Below are 16,751 nucleotides of genomic sequence, written 5' to 3'. Positions count from 1 at the left end.
ATTAGCCACTTGTATTATCCTTTCCTTCTCTGGTCAAGCTTACTGTTCTATATTCTACTGATTCATAGTGTCATTTTTATTGGCTTGCCTGAAATTTTACAGGAATATGAGCTCTTTATCTTCTTCATGAATATTTTCAAACTTCCTTAATTTTTCGTGAAGTCTGTGTAAGATTCTCCTTGAAGTACAAATGTTAATTGTCACTGATCTGGTCACTAGTGATTTCGGCAGCTGTTTCTGTGTTTTGAAAGTCCTTGTCCGTTCAACTGGAATTAAATATTCACCTCTGTATTCATGTTTGTAATTATTCTCTTAAAATTGATCAGGTGATTAACTGGACCTTATTTCTGTGTCTAAGATGTAGTGAGGAGGGGACACAGCTCCTCCCCCAGCTCTCACAGATTATGAAATAATTCTTACTAACATGCGATGCTTAAATTATCACACGATGAACAGATTAACGTTTTACATATACTTGGGTTTACTTCTGGCCATAAATTTTGGTACTCTGTTTATTCTTCATTCTTCATGTATGCAATTAAAAAAAAAACTCAGTTCTTTAGTTTTCTGAAGATGAGAAACTCTAGAGATAGGCGACCTTATCACAGCATGCAGTGAGACCAACAGCCCTCTCTGAGGAAGAAACAAGAAAACACTGACTATTAGAAGCGGCAGCAGAGAGCTGCAGGGCCAGGAACAGGGCCGGAGGACCAGCCAGATGTGCCATCCTCTCCCAAGGTCCCCTTGACTATTGGAGCCCATACCAATGACTGAGGAATCAAGGAAAAGCTGTCACGTGTGACATGCTGTTTAATATGAAATGAATACCCAATGCATTAAAAATTACATATATTACAATAATTTCAACAGGGTGTCTGCTGCATTCACATGAGAGTAGGAACCCTCAACATTCAAGGTCCAGCTCTGCTCTTCACGCTCCCTGCCGAGCCCTGTGCCGGGCGTCTGGGCTCTCCTTTTAAACCTATTATAAGAGACATATGTCTCAGTCAGCCTTTTACCAAACAAACCTGAGGATGTCTGACAGCTGGGGCCCCGACGGTACCAAGAGAGAGACAGAGTTCCCGCCTTGAAGGGTCCCAGGCTAAGGGGGAGAAAGGACTGATCATCAGGTGCCCCAAAGCGGGATCACTCCTCACGCTGCGACACCGGAGGACCACACCCAGGAGCCGCCCAGGGCTGGGAGTGCTGGTTTTTAACAAATATACACATTTAATAAAAATGACACCTACACCATTCACTCTTTGGGGAATATCTCACTTGCCAACAGCGCTAGATCTAAAAGTCCGAGGGGCCAGCAGGCTGCGCTCACCGATGCGCGGGCTGGCCGGGTCCGTGGCACGCGTGTATCTGGGGGTGTCTTCCTCCAGCAGGCGGTGAGTCACTAACCCGGTGCAGCTCTGCAAGAGGATGGGCTGGGTGTCGGTCTCGATTCCTTCTAAGCGCCTGGCGATTCTTTCTTTTCTGTGCGAGACACCGACAGAGGCGTGGTGAGCGAGGGACACGGGTCCTAAGGGAACACCGCACGCGGCTTGGCCCAGCCCTCCTGCTTCCGAATCAGGTGTAACAGACATCTTACCTTTTCATTTCTAAAACTTCTTTCCTCTTTGGCTCAAAGATTTTTCTTAATTCTGCAACTGAAATAAAACAAAAGGGAACAAAGTCTAGGGTTGAGTCGTCATGCATTCATTTCAGTCGTTCATGCGACACACACTTACTGAACTCATATTTCTGTCTGTGGCTCCCGCGCAATAAGTGATGGACAAAGCTGACACCACTCCTGCTTTCCCACAGACTGTCTTATAACAGGGGAGGCAGATGCCAAGTGAGTGTGTACACACACGCACACACACAAAGGCATCACATGTTGGTCCAAGAAGTAAGACCATGAGAATAAAGGACGGAGTAACAGGAGGGAGTTTTATCTCATCCGGGTTGTTAGAGGAAGCCTCACTAGTAAAAGCTCTCCAGCGAGCAGTAGCCTCACTATTTTTAACTTTTATTGGATTTCACAAAGTATTTTAAGTTTTCCATCATGCAAAACTTCAGACATTTGCAAAAGTAGAGAGGAAAGTATTATGAACCTCGTATGCCCATCAGCAATCTATCCCAACCAGGACTCACCCCACTCCGACCTCACCCATCCCTGACCCTGTAAACCTCTGTAACTACCTGACTGTGTTTCTAATGGTAGGTAACGTACACACCTCGATCACGTGCGCTTTACAGGAACATAGTTCCTCTGCCTCCCCTTATAGGCTTCCACTGGAAGGAAATGTTAACACCTGTTTCCCGGCTAAAATTTAGGTGGATGATGGATAACGTTACCATCCCTTACTCTCCTGATGACACTGCAAGACCAGAGAAATGTTTCGCTGATGTTGGGAGGGTCTCATGTGACACTGACTACAAGGATATTACTCAGATGCCAAACAATTGTTTCTTTGGAGTCGTGGTCACAGTTGGTAGAGAGCAAAGGTCGCTCTTCTCACCTCCTCCTCAATTATGTGAATTCACAAGGGCTCATTCGAGTGGTTCCCACTGAGGACCCGGGAAGAGGGGCGGGCTGTGACAGCCCGGGGGCCCACGAAACATTTCAAATGCTGAGTCAAAGAAGAAACTCAAAGGAGAGGGGATGAATGCATGGAATTTAATTTTCAACTGCTTCAATTTCCGTTTTATTTTTTTAAATGGTCATTTTTAGTAATGGGTCAAAACCACACATGCTTGGGATTGGCAGATACAAACTACTTTGTACAGAATAAACAAGGTCCTCCTGTGCAGCACAGGGAACTCTATGCAATGGCTTGTAGCAACTTGAAATGAAAAAGAATACGTGTATATATATGCACGTATAACTGAATCACTATGCTGTACACCTGCAATTAACACAACATCGTAAATCAAGTCTACTTCAATTAAAAAAAGGGAAAAACACTACACATGCGTGCGTGCACACACACACGATTTTATATTGCCCTTTGATGTGTTCAGAGATCCCAAATACGGCTTTTTAAAAAATTCCATCTCTACAGAGACTGTCAAAAATTGCCAATGCCGACTATATTTCAAGTCATCATGGCAGGGGTATTGGGAAAAGTTTTCCAAAATCAATAATCATGCCTTGGAGAAACCTCACTGGTGACAGTACTGACACTTTGCAAAGCTCTGGCCATGTTTTTAACTTACTTATTTTAAAATGACAGCCACCTTAACAGTTTAGCTGGATCGACTCCTGTTAAAGATAGTGGCCATCAAGTGTCTCCCTCTCAACTGGCCTCCCTGCGACCAGAGTACCTGGTGCAGAGAGATGTGGTTGCTCACACTCACAATCACGTTCCTGGGTCAAAGCCAAGGGTACAATGATGAAGGTGCATCCTGCCTTTGGAGGAAGCGTGGCTGACAGCAGCTCACCAGTTAACAAATTAGCCCTAGCGAGATTACGGTGACAGAACTTTAATGGCTGGTAGCACATATTTGGAAAATATTTTCCAGGATGAGTCAATTAATGATTTAATGATTTAAGCTCCAAAGAGGAGAATGGAGCTGTATTTTGTATAGAACTGCCCCAAACCCTCCTACACTGCTGGTGGGAATGTACTTTGGTGCAGCCATTGTGGAAAACAGCAAGGAGATTCTTCAAAAGACTAAAAATAGACTTACCATATGATCCAGCAACCCCACTCCTGGGCATATATCTAGTGTGAACCTTAATCCAAAAAGACACCGGCACCCCAGTATTCATAGCAGCACTATTTACAATAGCCAAGACACGGAAACAACCTAAATGCCCACTGACAGATGACTGGATAAAGAAGATGTGGTATATTTATACAATGGAATACTAATTGACCATAAAAAATAATAAAATAATGCCATTTGCAGCAACATGCACGGCCCTGGAGAATGTCATTCTAAGTGAAGTAAGCCAGAAAGAGAAAGAGAAATACCATACGATATCACTCATATGTGGAATCTAAAAATAAGATGAACATATTTATAAAACAGAAACAGATTCACAGACATTGAAAACAGACTTATGGTTACCAGGGGGAAAGGGTGTGGGGAAGGGATAAATTGGGAGTTTGAGATTTGCAGATACAAGTTTATACTGTACAGCACAGGGAACTATATTTGCTATCTTATAGCTCACGGTGAAAAAGAATATGAAAACGAATATATGTATGTTCATGTATGACTGTGTACTGTGCTGTACACCAGAAATTGACACAACATTGTAAACTGACTGTACTTCAATTAAAAAAAAGTAAAAAAAAAAAAAAAAAAACAAAAACCTACCCCCAAAGCTGTGGAGACCAAATTCCAAGTGCTCTGAAATATTTCTATTTTAGGGGGGTGGGGAGGTAATTTGGTTTATTTATTTATTTATTTATTTATTTATTTATTTATTTACTTGTTTATTTTTAACAGAGATACTGGGGATTGAACCCAGGACCTTGTGCATTCTAACCATGCGCTCTACCTCTGAGCAGTACCCTCCCCTTGAAAGATTTTTCTTAAACCCATGTCCCAAACCCATACCTGAGAAATCGAGTCTATGATAGGGTCTTCAGTAGCATAATGACACGTGGCCTTTTAGACCCCTCCCAAATTATTTCCACTAGGTATGTTATGGCCTTAATGTGTATGTCCCCTCCCCCCCTAAATTCATATGTTGAAATCCTAACCCCCTAAGTGATGGTGTTAGGAGGTGGGGCCTTTGGGAGGTGTTGAGGCCCTCATGAATGGGACTGGTACCCTTCTATAGAGGCCCACAGAGCCCTGAGCCCCTCCCACCACGTAAGGATGCCAGGAGAACTTGGCAGTTTGCAACCCTAAGAGGGCCCTCACCAGAACCTGATCATGCTGTGACCCTGACCTTGGGCTTCTGGCCTCCAGAACAGTGAGCAATACTTTTCTGCTGTTTCTAAGCCACTCAGCTTACAGTGTGTTGTCACAACGGCCTGAATGGACTAAGACAGAGCAAGAATAAAATATATTTATGTAATGTACCCAGTGTGGCATGTAACGTCCCCTGGGAAAAATTAAGTATATTTTTTTGTCCTAATTTGAGACTGAACAACATTTGCATTTCATTACATTTTTAATTTTTAAAATTTTCTATAAAAGTTACGCAACAAAAGACATTTTTTAAAAATCCAACAGTACAGTGAAAAAGGGAAGCAACCAGCTCCCTCCTGACATTCTTTATTTCCCAGAATCTGGAAGGAAAAATCAACTCAACGGGAGACTGTGTGAACGTCCCGCCCACAACCAAAGCATCTTTTTCCTGACTGCCCTTACTTTCCTGCTCCAATGTTCTATAAGGACTAAGACAATATGGGAAGGGGGTGGGCGGAAGGTCAGAATGTAGTTCTTCACAGAACCTGAACCCCAAGAAGTCTGGGGCAGTGAAAGAGAGGGAAAGGGCAGGTGTCCCTTTCTGGACAAAACAGGCTGGAAAACCCACCAACAAACACTGTCATCATCTGCTAGCAAGCCACTGCCGGAGATACAGGGTCTTAGAAAGGACAGCATTCAGCAGACAAACAGGTGTGCCCCCCTCAGGGTCACAGACTCAGGGGGCTGGCTCTGGAACAGATCACAGATCACACCAGTGGTGTTTTTGAGAGGAAATTTCTAGGTTGTGAGCCCTCTACTGTAGGATACTGTCTCCCTGGCTCCCCTCTTAAAAGCCAAATCAGTCCCGGGTCCTCCCGCATGTTTGCAAAGCCCCCCTTAGGTATGGGACTGTCCTGGGTGAAGCCCAGTACAGAGAAGCATGGAGAGAGCGAACAGGCAGGCTGGGCAGCAGATGTCCACCCACACCCTAGGCTCCGGTGACGGTGGACACCACCAGCCCAGCACCACTGCCTCTTCAATCAAGCCTGCATTCAAACTCAAAACTATTTCGAGGCTTATAACCTTATCGTCCTCTCTGATCATTTACTGAGAAATGAAATGAGATCACAGATCAAACTCAGCTTTAAATGTATCCATGAGCTTATTAATTCTTTGTGGAAATCTACAGTGAATCTGTTAGGAAAATAAAAAACCCCTCCAGCAGAAAAGCTTCCTCTCAGTCTACTCTTTTGAACAAATAAAGTCTTTTAATTCCCAGGACCAGTCTCATTCCCACAGACATGAGATAAGAGGGAGAAGAAATGATGTGGAAGGACAGAAAGAAGTCATAGGCATCGTTGAGTTTGGTTTCCCTTCCCCAAGTCCACAGTTCAAAAGTAAAATCAGTAAAACAAACATATAACAGAATTACTCTAGTATATCTACTCTGTGGGAAAACACTTTGGTTGCAGAAAAGAGAATGTATTACTTGGACAAATAATGTGTGTGTGTGTACTTTTTTTTATTCCTTTCAAGAAAGAAAAAAAAAAACCTTTGTATGGGCACTTGTCCTTATTGGTACCCCCCACTGAATTTTGGCCAGGTTTATTGTAAAGCACTGGAAAAACAAAAAAAAGCTAGTACTAAGAAATCCTTGAAGCCATTCCTACTGTGGAAACACATTGTCACTCCACGCCTCACTTATAGAGACCACCTACTATTCTCTCACCGTTATCTTCTGACTGACAGCATTGAATATAGTTTATCAGTGTTTATGACCTACTGAAAGGATTCCTCCTTTAAAATTTTCATATAATTTCAGACTCAGAGAAAAATTAAGACATCTGTCATATGTAAAAGCTTGCTATTACACTTGATTTATTTTTACCCCCTTTTTCTCTCTCCCTACGTGTATTTCTGTGTACTGGCACATGCATACAAGTGCACATATTTACATATTCATTTTTCTGAACCATTTAAGAGAGTGGCAGCCTGATGCCCCTTGGACCTCTAAATTCTTCAGTGTCTGCTTCCTAAAAGCAAGGAATAAGAATTTTTAAAAATAAGATTCAAGAGCCGTAATTCAATTGATTGTATGTTGCATCGTATGTAGACAACTGATCCATGGTTCAGAACATAGTGATGCTAGCCACCATAAATCCAGAGAGAAACAAGCGCAGTTGATCTAACTTCCACTGGAATAAATTTTCTTCTTTGCTGTCACGGACATGAGGCTTTTACGGATACTAAATTCCCCCGTTACACCTGCGATTTTAGGCTGCTGCCCTGGTCTGAGCAATTTGGATTCTGTAAGTCCGTTCCTTCAGTTATTTCTGATGGGAATTGCCTGGTCATTTTCCAAGTAAAGCAATTTAAGGGGATTTGACATCAGGGCTATAATACTTTATAAAATTATTTAACGGCCTCATATGCTTTGTAATAATACATAATCCCAATCCTCGGGATGATTTGCTCTGCTAGTGCTTTCCTGGGAAACGTGGTTTCTTCAATTAGTTCCGAGAACAGGCCTTCTGGTAAAGCTATTGTTGAGCTCAGTCCCCTAAACCTGAGTACAGTAGAATCTTCCAAAGAAATAAAAGTGCCCTGGGGACTGCGAAGGATGGCTTTCTCCCCACCTGCATTTGAGAGCTCAGATCCAGAATATTCTGAATTCTGAGCTTCCTTCCCATAGGAGTAATGCAATTTCACTTTTACTCTTGGATGGCAGCCACTAATATAAAGACCAGAGCTTATAAAATAAGTCATTACAAACCTAGAGGAATAAAGAAGAGAGGTGGTGGCTAAGAAGTGTGGGGTTTCTTTTGGAATAAAGAAAATGCTCTAAAATTGACTCTGGTGGTGGGTGCACAACTCTGTGAATCCACTGAAAGCCAGTGAACTGTAGACTTTAAATGGATGAACTGTATGGTACAGGAGTTAGATCTCAACGAAGCTGTTTTTAAAAAAAGTAGAGTAATAGATTTGGTCAACTTCATAATTCCCAAATGAAAACTTCTATTTTAATATGATCATCTTTACACAAGTAAAGGTTTTTTCATCTCTTGATTACTTTGATTAGACACATAAATCTGGTGAATACATAAAGTGAATCATCTTTGATTAGTGAAAATTATGATTTTTATGACCAATTATGAGAAAATTTTTAATGAAATTGATGAACAAGGTTATGTGTTTTAAAATTTGTTATATGCGGAGTTAAACGGTGTTGAACCTTAAGGAATCTAGTATCTTATATTGTTCTTAATTTTTCTGATTTCAATATTGGCTACATTATTGTTCATCTAGAAGAAGTCTCACCTTTAGGAAGTGCAGTGAAAAGCTGAGCATCAATTCTTCTGTGGTTGGCAAGCTGCTCTTTGTCTTCAAGCAAGAACTCTTTCTGAAAGCTAAAAGTTACTCCATTAATAAAATGTTTAAATAGAAAACAAACTTCTGGTTATCAGTGGGGAAAGGGAGTGGGGAAGGATAAATTGGGAGTTTGGGATCTGTAGATATGAAGTACTATATATAAAATAGATAAACAACAAGGTCCTACTGTAGAGCACAGGGAACTATACTCAATACCTTGTAATTGCCTATAATAAAGGATATGGAAAGTGATCAGTGAAACCCTATGCTGTATCCCAGAAATTAACACATTATAAATTGACTACAATTAAACATTGTATAAAAATAAAAAAAATTTAACGTCAGTTTAAATCCAGGTATACAATATGAAGAGAAATGATGCAGAACATAAAAATCATGCTCCTCTCACACATAGTTAAATATGTGTGGACAGATTACAAATAAAACATTTTATTTTGGGGAGTTATCTTGGTAGCGTCTTTCCATTTATTTAAGATTAGGTTAATATGATTTTTTGTGCAGCGTCGGCAAGTGGTGGAGGCAGGGCAGTAAAAACATCGCTACACTGGGAGCCGGATGCCTTGGTTCAGACCGCAACCTCTTCTAGAGCCACCAAGAGCTGTGCAAGTGTGGAGTGATCACTCAACCTTTCTGTGCTACAGGGTCTTCCTCAGAAAATCAGCCACTTGTCTAGAGAATCTACCTGCTTTCCTCCAGTGTTGAAATTAAAGTTTCAAATGCCTTCAAATAAACAAGAAATCAAAGTCTGGTGAATAGGTCTGAAAGGTTCATGAAGCCTTGTCTGGGGGGAGAAAAAAAGAAACGAAAGGGGAGAAGAATAAAGGAACTGAGCACCTGCTTTGTACGTTTCTTCTACACGAAGCACATCCCAGGCGTGTGTGAACGTCACCAGACCCTCTGAGGCATGAACTACACATGGCTGTGCTGGTGCAAGATTAACAACCGGCTCCTTCCTCTTGCCAGGCCCCCCAACCCCCCGAAAGTGCCTGTCCTGCAGGATTTGTGGGTGATGTAAACACTTCCAGCACTGCCAATTTTCAAGCTCCACCAGGACTCAAGGACTCTGAGTTGGGAGAAAGGCACACAGGTGCGCTCATCAGGGGGTGCGAGCCACCCTGACACACCACTGGAGCTACAGTCATCTTCACCCCAAGATGTGGTCCCCTCAAGTCCAGGGTCCCCTCAAGTCCAAGGTCCCCACGGGAACGTGCCTGGAGTTGGGCAAGACAGACAGAGCTGCTGCCTCGCAGGGGAAAAACACACCTGGGAAAACAGGAAACTAACCTTGCCCAGTGATACAATCACCTCCAGCGCAAAGCTGAGCGTCCCCGTGGGACGGTCCTCTGTGCCTCTGCCCTGCAGGGGTGCATGTCCACAGGGCCCCGAGAGGAGACTGAGGGAGGGGCTGTGCGTGCTATGTAAGGGGGCATGTCAATCATCTACATCCCACATAAAATTAAGTTAAACTTCAAGGAACGTACAGATGCTCCAAAATAGGATATACCATCCCATTTTCCTAGAACCAGACTCATCCGACATCTCGGTTCTTGCTGATACATGTGGAATGGCTTGTATTCACAAATGTAAGTGCCATATATTCCCACCATTTAGTAAAAAGTCGAGAATAAGTAGTCTTTACAAAGCACACTCCAGATGGCTTGAAGATCCTAAGACAATCGCTTAGGTCAAAAACTTAGAATGAGCCCTGAGTTCTCAACCGTGACTCATAACACAGTGACAGTCACGCCCAGCGTTTTATTCAGAGGTGTGATTTAAAATAAACCTAAAAACTTAAATGACTGCAGAAGGGGCCCCTAATTAAGGGATGGCATGCTCTTCCAGTTGATTATTTAACTGCTGGAAATAGCCTGGTAAGTTCTGTTCTTTCTTTGGGACACTGAAATCTCAGTAATTCGAGATTTTTTGAATTCTCAAAAATTCGATATTAAACCAAAATGATGCAACCCCTGAAATATTCAGCTCCCAAAATCATTGATCTGGGCTACAAGTATTTTCTCATATTTTCAAAAAGAAACATCTGTGTGTCTATGTCCCCCCTTTTATCTGCTCACCAGAAAGCTCCACTGAACCAAAAATGTAGACGAAGAAACTACGCTCTAGTTAAACATTCTGCTGAACTTTGACAGAGTGGGGTTTACAAGTCATCACCCAACACCCTTGGCTACATAAGCACTTACTATCTTGAAACCAGCTGCAAATGGTGTAGCGTCAGCACCGGTGGAAAAAGCAGCCTCTCACAGTTGCTCAGAAACCGATGGGAAAACCAAAGCATGGGAGGAACACCTCTCACGCCCCTTAGCACGGTTTACTGTAAACGCTGCCTCCTCTCCAGCCTCCTTCTGTCCGGGCTGACACCCCCCTGGTCTGGGCCTCAGTTTAAGATCATTTCCTCATGGAAGAGCCCTCTGTCCCAGTGCCTGTCTCACTGGCCCCAAATCTTTATTTATGGGCCCTTATTGTTCTCTCTCATGTTAGCCTGCTTTCCTACCTGTAGAACATACAAGTGTCTGAATTCAAATGATTGATTTTTTTAAAATGTTCTCAATATTTATAGTGCTGTTTGCTCCATCACATCATCAGTATGAAATACTTCAGAGTGAGTCATAATATACCCTTCAAGTATTTTATTGTAGTCATTCATTCATTCATTCATTTACTCAATACACATCTATACGTGTATATATCAGTGGCTCTGACTCAAAACTGTTACAAAAGCCATGACTGATGCAAAACCTCCCAGCCAATAGGAAACCAGGTTTTGAAAAAAAGCCGCATCTCTTCCCTGGTCCACCCACTCCCAAGGGTGCTAGCCAGCAGTGAAAATGCGGGCAAGACACACTAGTAAACAGGTCTGGACTCTTTGTGAATGAGGAACTCCTTCTGATAAACTAATGGCTGGTCAAACACTGACAATTAGCCACAAAAACCCTAGCATCGCCCCTCTCGCTGCTCCGAGTCAGAGGCACCAGAGCGGTGTCGCCAGGGGGGCCATCTCCAGCTCGCACAACCGGCAACTCCAAAGTCTAAGCTCTGATGCTGGGTTGTACTTTTTCTCATGGTCATCCACTCCAGGACAAGAGGTCTCTGCTTAAGCCAAAAGTATGATCCTCTTTCAGTAAGAAATGACCTCTCCATATATAACTAAAATATATGCCACAGTCTTTAATTTTTTTGAATTATAATTTTAAAAGTTTCTAATGTTAAGAAATACCTTTAATATGTTCCGTCTATCTTCGTCTCCTCAATTTTTTTTCATACTTCCACCCCTTTCCCTCTGCTTCAACAATCTAAGAAGAGCCTGCCCTTTGCTTCCATGATAATTTTTTTCTTTTAATGTGTTCCATTAACCTACTTAAATGCCCAGCAAGAGCAATCAGGGGAAATTTTCTTAAAGTGAGAGCAGGATATTCTGCTGTTGTTTCCATCTATCTTTTACCAGATGGGCGCTACGATTATGACGACTATTCAGTGTCCACACAGTGAAAGGCCCCTTTATGATTTGCTCCCTCTTCTACTGAAGTTCAAGTTATAAGATACGGAGAACGAAGTCCATGGCCTCAGAATTGCACCTCTGGTGTCCGGGTGACTGGACTCCTCTAAAGGAGGCAGGTTCTTGGATTTCCAGCCCATTTTATGCTTAGTACCATGGCCAGGAGGCCAACGTTTTAATAAGTACACGTGAAATAACCCCATGTTTTAGAACAGTTGTGTCCCTCTGAGCCACTCTCCCCCGAAGTGACTGACCGTCATTCGTATTTCGTACTTTTCCTTGGGAAAGCCATGCCTTCCGATCTCCACTTCCTTTTCTTCTGTTCTGTTAGTCGCTCATTAGCTCTCCTCTGGCTAAGCCAACCTGCTAGGGACGTCCTGGGATTGAAGCTGCTGTGGTCTGAATGTTTGTGTTCCCCCAAATTCATATGTTGAAATCCTAACCCCCAAACGTGATATTAGAAGGTGGAGCCTTTGGAAGGTGATTATGCCATGAGGGTGGAGCCCTCCTGAGTGGGATTAGTGCCCTTATAAAAAGGAGCTCAGAGGACTCTCCCCAGCCCATTCCGCCAAGTGAGGACACATGAGGTCAGCAGTCTGCAACCTGGAAGAGGGCGCTCACTCCATCACAGTGGGACCCTGACCTCAGGCTTCCAGCCTCCAGAACCATGAGAAGTAAGTGTCTATTGCTCAGAAGCCACCCCGTCTATGGTATTTTGTTATGGTAGCCTGAACAGACTGAGACAGAAGCCTTAGCATCTATTAAAAAATACAGCAAAGATGAGAAATATGGGAGACTGGCAAGCACTAGAAAAGGGAGATTGCAGGAGTCAAATAAGACAACCTTACTCATAACCCTGCCTTATTACGGCTCTGATACTAAGATGTGGATGAAATTCATCAAGGGATACATTACCTTCAACAAGGTGAATTCTGCCCTTTTCAAAAGCAGAGCCCGGCTTAGCCTGCCAAGGGCAGTGGTTACACAACTGCGTACTCCAATGCTCTTGAAATGCAAACTTTTAAAGCAAAGAAACAATGTCTTACATAATAGATTAAGAACAAGAGCATCTGCGTGGCATGAAAGGTGGACCTGGCCTGGGTCCTTCTAGCATACTGAAGTGTATGTTGAAATCCACACCTGTGTGCATAAGAGAGAATCATTTTGTGCCTCTACCTGAAACTCTCAAAATCTGCTAGGAACAGCCATCAGCTAGGAAGCACCCGAGATACAGCTATGTTGTTTGGCACGAACTTTGATTTTTATGTTATCTCCTATCAGTGATGATGTACCAGGGAGTTTCAGAACATCACGTAAATCAAATTAGTACCCATAATATCCTACAGCCAATGGGAACTGAAGTGCAGAAAGGTTAAAAGACCAGCCACCAAGAACTCACATGGACAGATGGTCAGGCGGGTGGGTGGGTGGGTGGGTGGAGGCAGGGGAGGAAGGGAAGAAGGGAGAGATGGAGGAGGAACAAGGCTCATTTCTTTCTTAAAAACTCAAAATCTCCCTTGATAGATAAATTGCAAAAAAGACATCCCATACTTAGAGGCAGATATGAGAAAGAAAACATAATAGGCCTTTATAAGTTTGCAATTACAGAGTAAGCAATATCCCATTCTGCAAATAGTTTCCATAAACGCATTAAATAAAAAAAGAATCTTTGCTGGCTGAATGTACTGCTGAGTCAGGTCGCTTCAAAAGTTTTAATAAATCAAACTCTGGGAAGAAAACATTTTTTTCAAACATTTAAACTCACAAATTTGGACTTTAGGAGAATAATTTCACAAGCTACTACAAATCTTCTAAACTTAAGATGCCTGAGCAAAGACTACTTTACCTTGGAACTCTTCTTTGATGTGGGAATCCAGTGAAGCTTATGTTTTTCTTGTTCAAATCTGAGGGGAAAGAAATAATGTAACATTGAAATAGCTACATGATAAGTTAAAACCAAAACAAAACAAAAACAAAAAGAAAAAACTACACGAACTCCAATGGGGAAAAATGTTTCAAACTCCCTTTGAGAACATGTAATTTAAGAAAATAGAAACCATTAACCAGAAATAGGAATATTAAAAGGACAGCTTTAAGAATCAAATTCCACAACATACATCCTACACAGGCAAGTTTGTTTTTGTTTTTGGTTAACTCCATGGGTAATTAAAAAAAATTCTGATGTAGTTCAGTGCTATCATTTAAATTCATTATAGCTACAAGAATTCAAAGCAATTAAATACTGACTATTACACTAAGAAAAAAAAGGAGAAAAATATTAAACAATTTCTGTCAAGGGAACAAGAAACGTGAAAGTCATCACTGCCTGATACATTTGAGATGCTTTTCAAGATGGCATGGCAGGGGGTTATGAGAGGTTGCTGGACAGAGGTGGGACACTCCAGCTGTGTTTTTACTGCTTTCGTTAAAATCCAAGTAAATACAACACATCAAATTAGCCACTTATTTATTTATTTTTGAAGACAAGATACAGATTTATATAGAGACAGCTGGTAACAAACCCACAGAGCAAAAACACACATCCGAGTGAACTGGCTAATCAAAACCAGGCACAGACAAATTTATCACCGGCCTTGGGTAAGTAATCTGTTTTACCGCTCTTGGCATAGCAACCATTTGTCCACCAAGAAAACCACAATGAGACCACTTACACAGATTTCTTCCCCTATGCAAGTGCCTTTTCCTGTTTAATATTTGGGGGCAGAAGCTTGAGTTCAAGGAGGCACAAAATATACCAGATGCCAACGTGTCATGACCCACCAAAACACATCCTGAATCCTACAATCTGGAAATTCTGACCAACCAGAGAAATAAAACAAAACAGAAGGTATAGTGCCAACAGATCATCTAGGCTTTTCTCCTAATTACCCAAATAACTTCGTCACAGATTCAGAAAACAAGAAGTCGGTTCAGAAAACCATTCAAATATTATAGAAAATTCCTGAGTCTGAGGCCTGGATGGTTCAGATCACTTCCTAATAGTGCATTTGTGCTAGAAAACACTTTCACGTACAACGGCTGAATTTCCAATGTGACATTCAGAATAACCTGAGCGTTTCATTCTTGTTCCACCAGTGAACTGAATCAGTGATGCCACTTCAGTTCTTAAACTGAAAGCACCTATTTCCCTCTGTGCTTGAAAGGAAGCCACGAAAAAGGCAACGTTTTCATTCCAAACAGTCTCACGTGAAAATTTCATAAAGACACACTCACCACTGCCCATTGGAAATAATGCAGTAGATAAAGCATTTGGTTTAGAAAAATATTTTAGCTAAAGTGCAGCACATCCTGAAGTTTGGGCATTCCAATTTCATTTACAGTGTTTCCTACCTAAAGGCTTTGGTGATTTGGCAATATCTCTAACTTACAACAGAAACCAAAAAATCACGTTTTTCAGCAATCACAAGATAAGCTAATTTATACAGTCAATTAGCTAGTTAACCTATCCTTTGAAAAAAACCATCTAAGTAGCTGGACACAGGAGCCTGCAAGGTGAAAGACACAAGGCATTCATTATGTTATGAAATAAACACTTAAGTGCATTTTCTATTTCTCTTGCCTTACCTTTGTTTTCAGAGAACTGGAAAGCTCCCCAATAGCTAGAAATCCCTGGGCTTCTGAACATGGTTGCCTACAGAAAGTTCAGGGACAGAGCCTGCTCTCCAGCTAATTCTCAGCCAGCCCCGGCCCTCGGCCCGTCTGAGCAAAACTGGGTTGAGAGTCTCGCAGCACAGGGCTGGAGAGGCAGGCAGCGCTGTCCTTGAGGGTATAGTGAATGCAAAGCAAGACACCGCAGCCTGGAACAGCTCAAACCCCGTAATCAGATTACAAACAGAAATTAGGGCTGTGGATGCTGAAATAGACTGGATTCCAGGGAAGGGACATTTCTGATGTGACCACTTCAAAGTGATGGCCGAGTCACAGCTCCCGCTAAGGAGACAATGCTGTAAGCTAACCATCACCAGAAGGGTCCGAACAACTCCTCCCTGCCCTAAAAATAAACAAACAAACAAAAAGAAAGCTGTCCAGAGACTCTGGATGTACCAAGAAGTAGGGAAGCTGCCTAACTCTTCCCAGGCCCCTCTGAGTCTGGCTTTGGCGAAGTTAAATGAAATATTTGATCTAACACGCAGCCAGAACCCCATGGTTCAGAGTTAAGATTATGAGCAACATATGAGTGAAACTGTGGGAAAAGAAAAGGCAGATATTACTAGAGGTTCAAAAATTTTAATTTGAGACAGGAGCTCTTAACTATTCCTTATTCGACTGACCCTGTTTATTTTATTTTTTTAGAACAAGGTTAGGTTTACTACAAAAATCGAGAGGAAGGTACAGAGATTTCTCATATACTTCCTGCCCCCAAACATGCACAGTCTCCCTCGTTATCAACGTCTCCTGCCAGATGGTCCATTTGTGACCAAAGATGATTTGACACTGACACGTCATAATCATCATGGTTGACCTCAGGGTTCACTCTTGGTATCCATTCCAGGGGTTTGGACAAGTATATAATGACATGTATCCATCATTCTAGTATCACACAGAGAGTATTTTCACTGCCCTAACAATCCTCTGTGCTCTGATCTTTTCACGTCTCCATGATTTTGCCTTTTCCAGAATGTCATAGAATTGGAATCATACACTGTTGCATTATTTCCTATAATCGTTCAGCAAAAGTTCTGGCTGGAGAAGTAACTTGCTCTGGGTGGACACCTGGTTAGTGACGGAACCGTAGGATCTCAGGGAGGTGGAATCAAGGTCATGATTTGTCTCCACCCATCCCACCAGGAGGCAGAGACCCTGCATCTGTCCATATGTATGTTTAGTGCTGAACACTGGACCTGGTGCTCAGCAGGCCGGCAGTGAAGGTTTGCTGAACAACCAGAGGAAGTAATGCAATCCTCTTTTCTAAAGGCTGAAGATTGCATTCTAAAATGATCTGCGTTGATTTTATATCCTGCTTTCCAAC

The 16,751-nt window shown here is 42.2% G+C and overlaps 1 protein-coding gene and 1 non-coding gene across 20 annotated transcripts in view; both read right to left on the bottom strand.

The window, feature by feature from the left end:
- Positions 1–16,751, bottom strand: part of SVIL (supervillin) — a 215,156-nt gene that overhangs the window by 77,315 nt on the left and 121,090 nt on the right. For all 19 annotated transcript variants that reach the window (XM_031444939.2, XM_031444940.2, XM_031444941.2 and 16 more), the window contains 4 exons: positions 13,608–13,665; positions 8,179–8,267; positions 1,598–1,655; positions 1,331–1,482 (listed from right to left, as the gene is read on the bottom strand). In XM_031444939.2, the coding sequence (XP_031300799.2) occupies positions 1,331–1,482; positions 1,598–1,605 (160 nt within the window). In that variant the 5' untranslated portion in view covers positions 1,606–1,655; positions 8,179–8,267; positions 13,608–13,665. The remainder of the gene's footprint in view (positions 1–1,330; positions 1,483–1,597; positions 1,656–8,178; positions 8,268–13,607; positions 13,666–16,751) is intronic.
- On the bottom strand, positions 3,045–3,186 carry LOC116150606 (U4 spliceosomal RNA). The gene has a single exon (XR_004134338.1). It is a non-coding gene; the product is annotated as a U4 spliceosomal RNA (small nuclear RNA).

The sequence above is a fragment of the Camelus dromedarius genome, chromosome 26 (assembly GCF_036321535.1).
Source record: "Camelus dromedarius isolate mCamDro1 chromosome 26, mCamDro1.pat, whole genome shotgun sequence".
Classification (NCBI taxonomy): domain Eukaryota; kingdom Metazoa; phylum Chordata; class Mammalia; order Artiodactyla; family Camelidae; genus Camelus; species Camelus dromedarius.
Note: the sequence above shows the minus strand (reverse complement) of the source record. Positions and strands in the feature narration are given on the sequence as shown.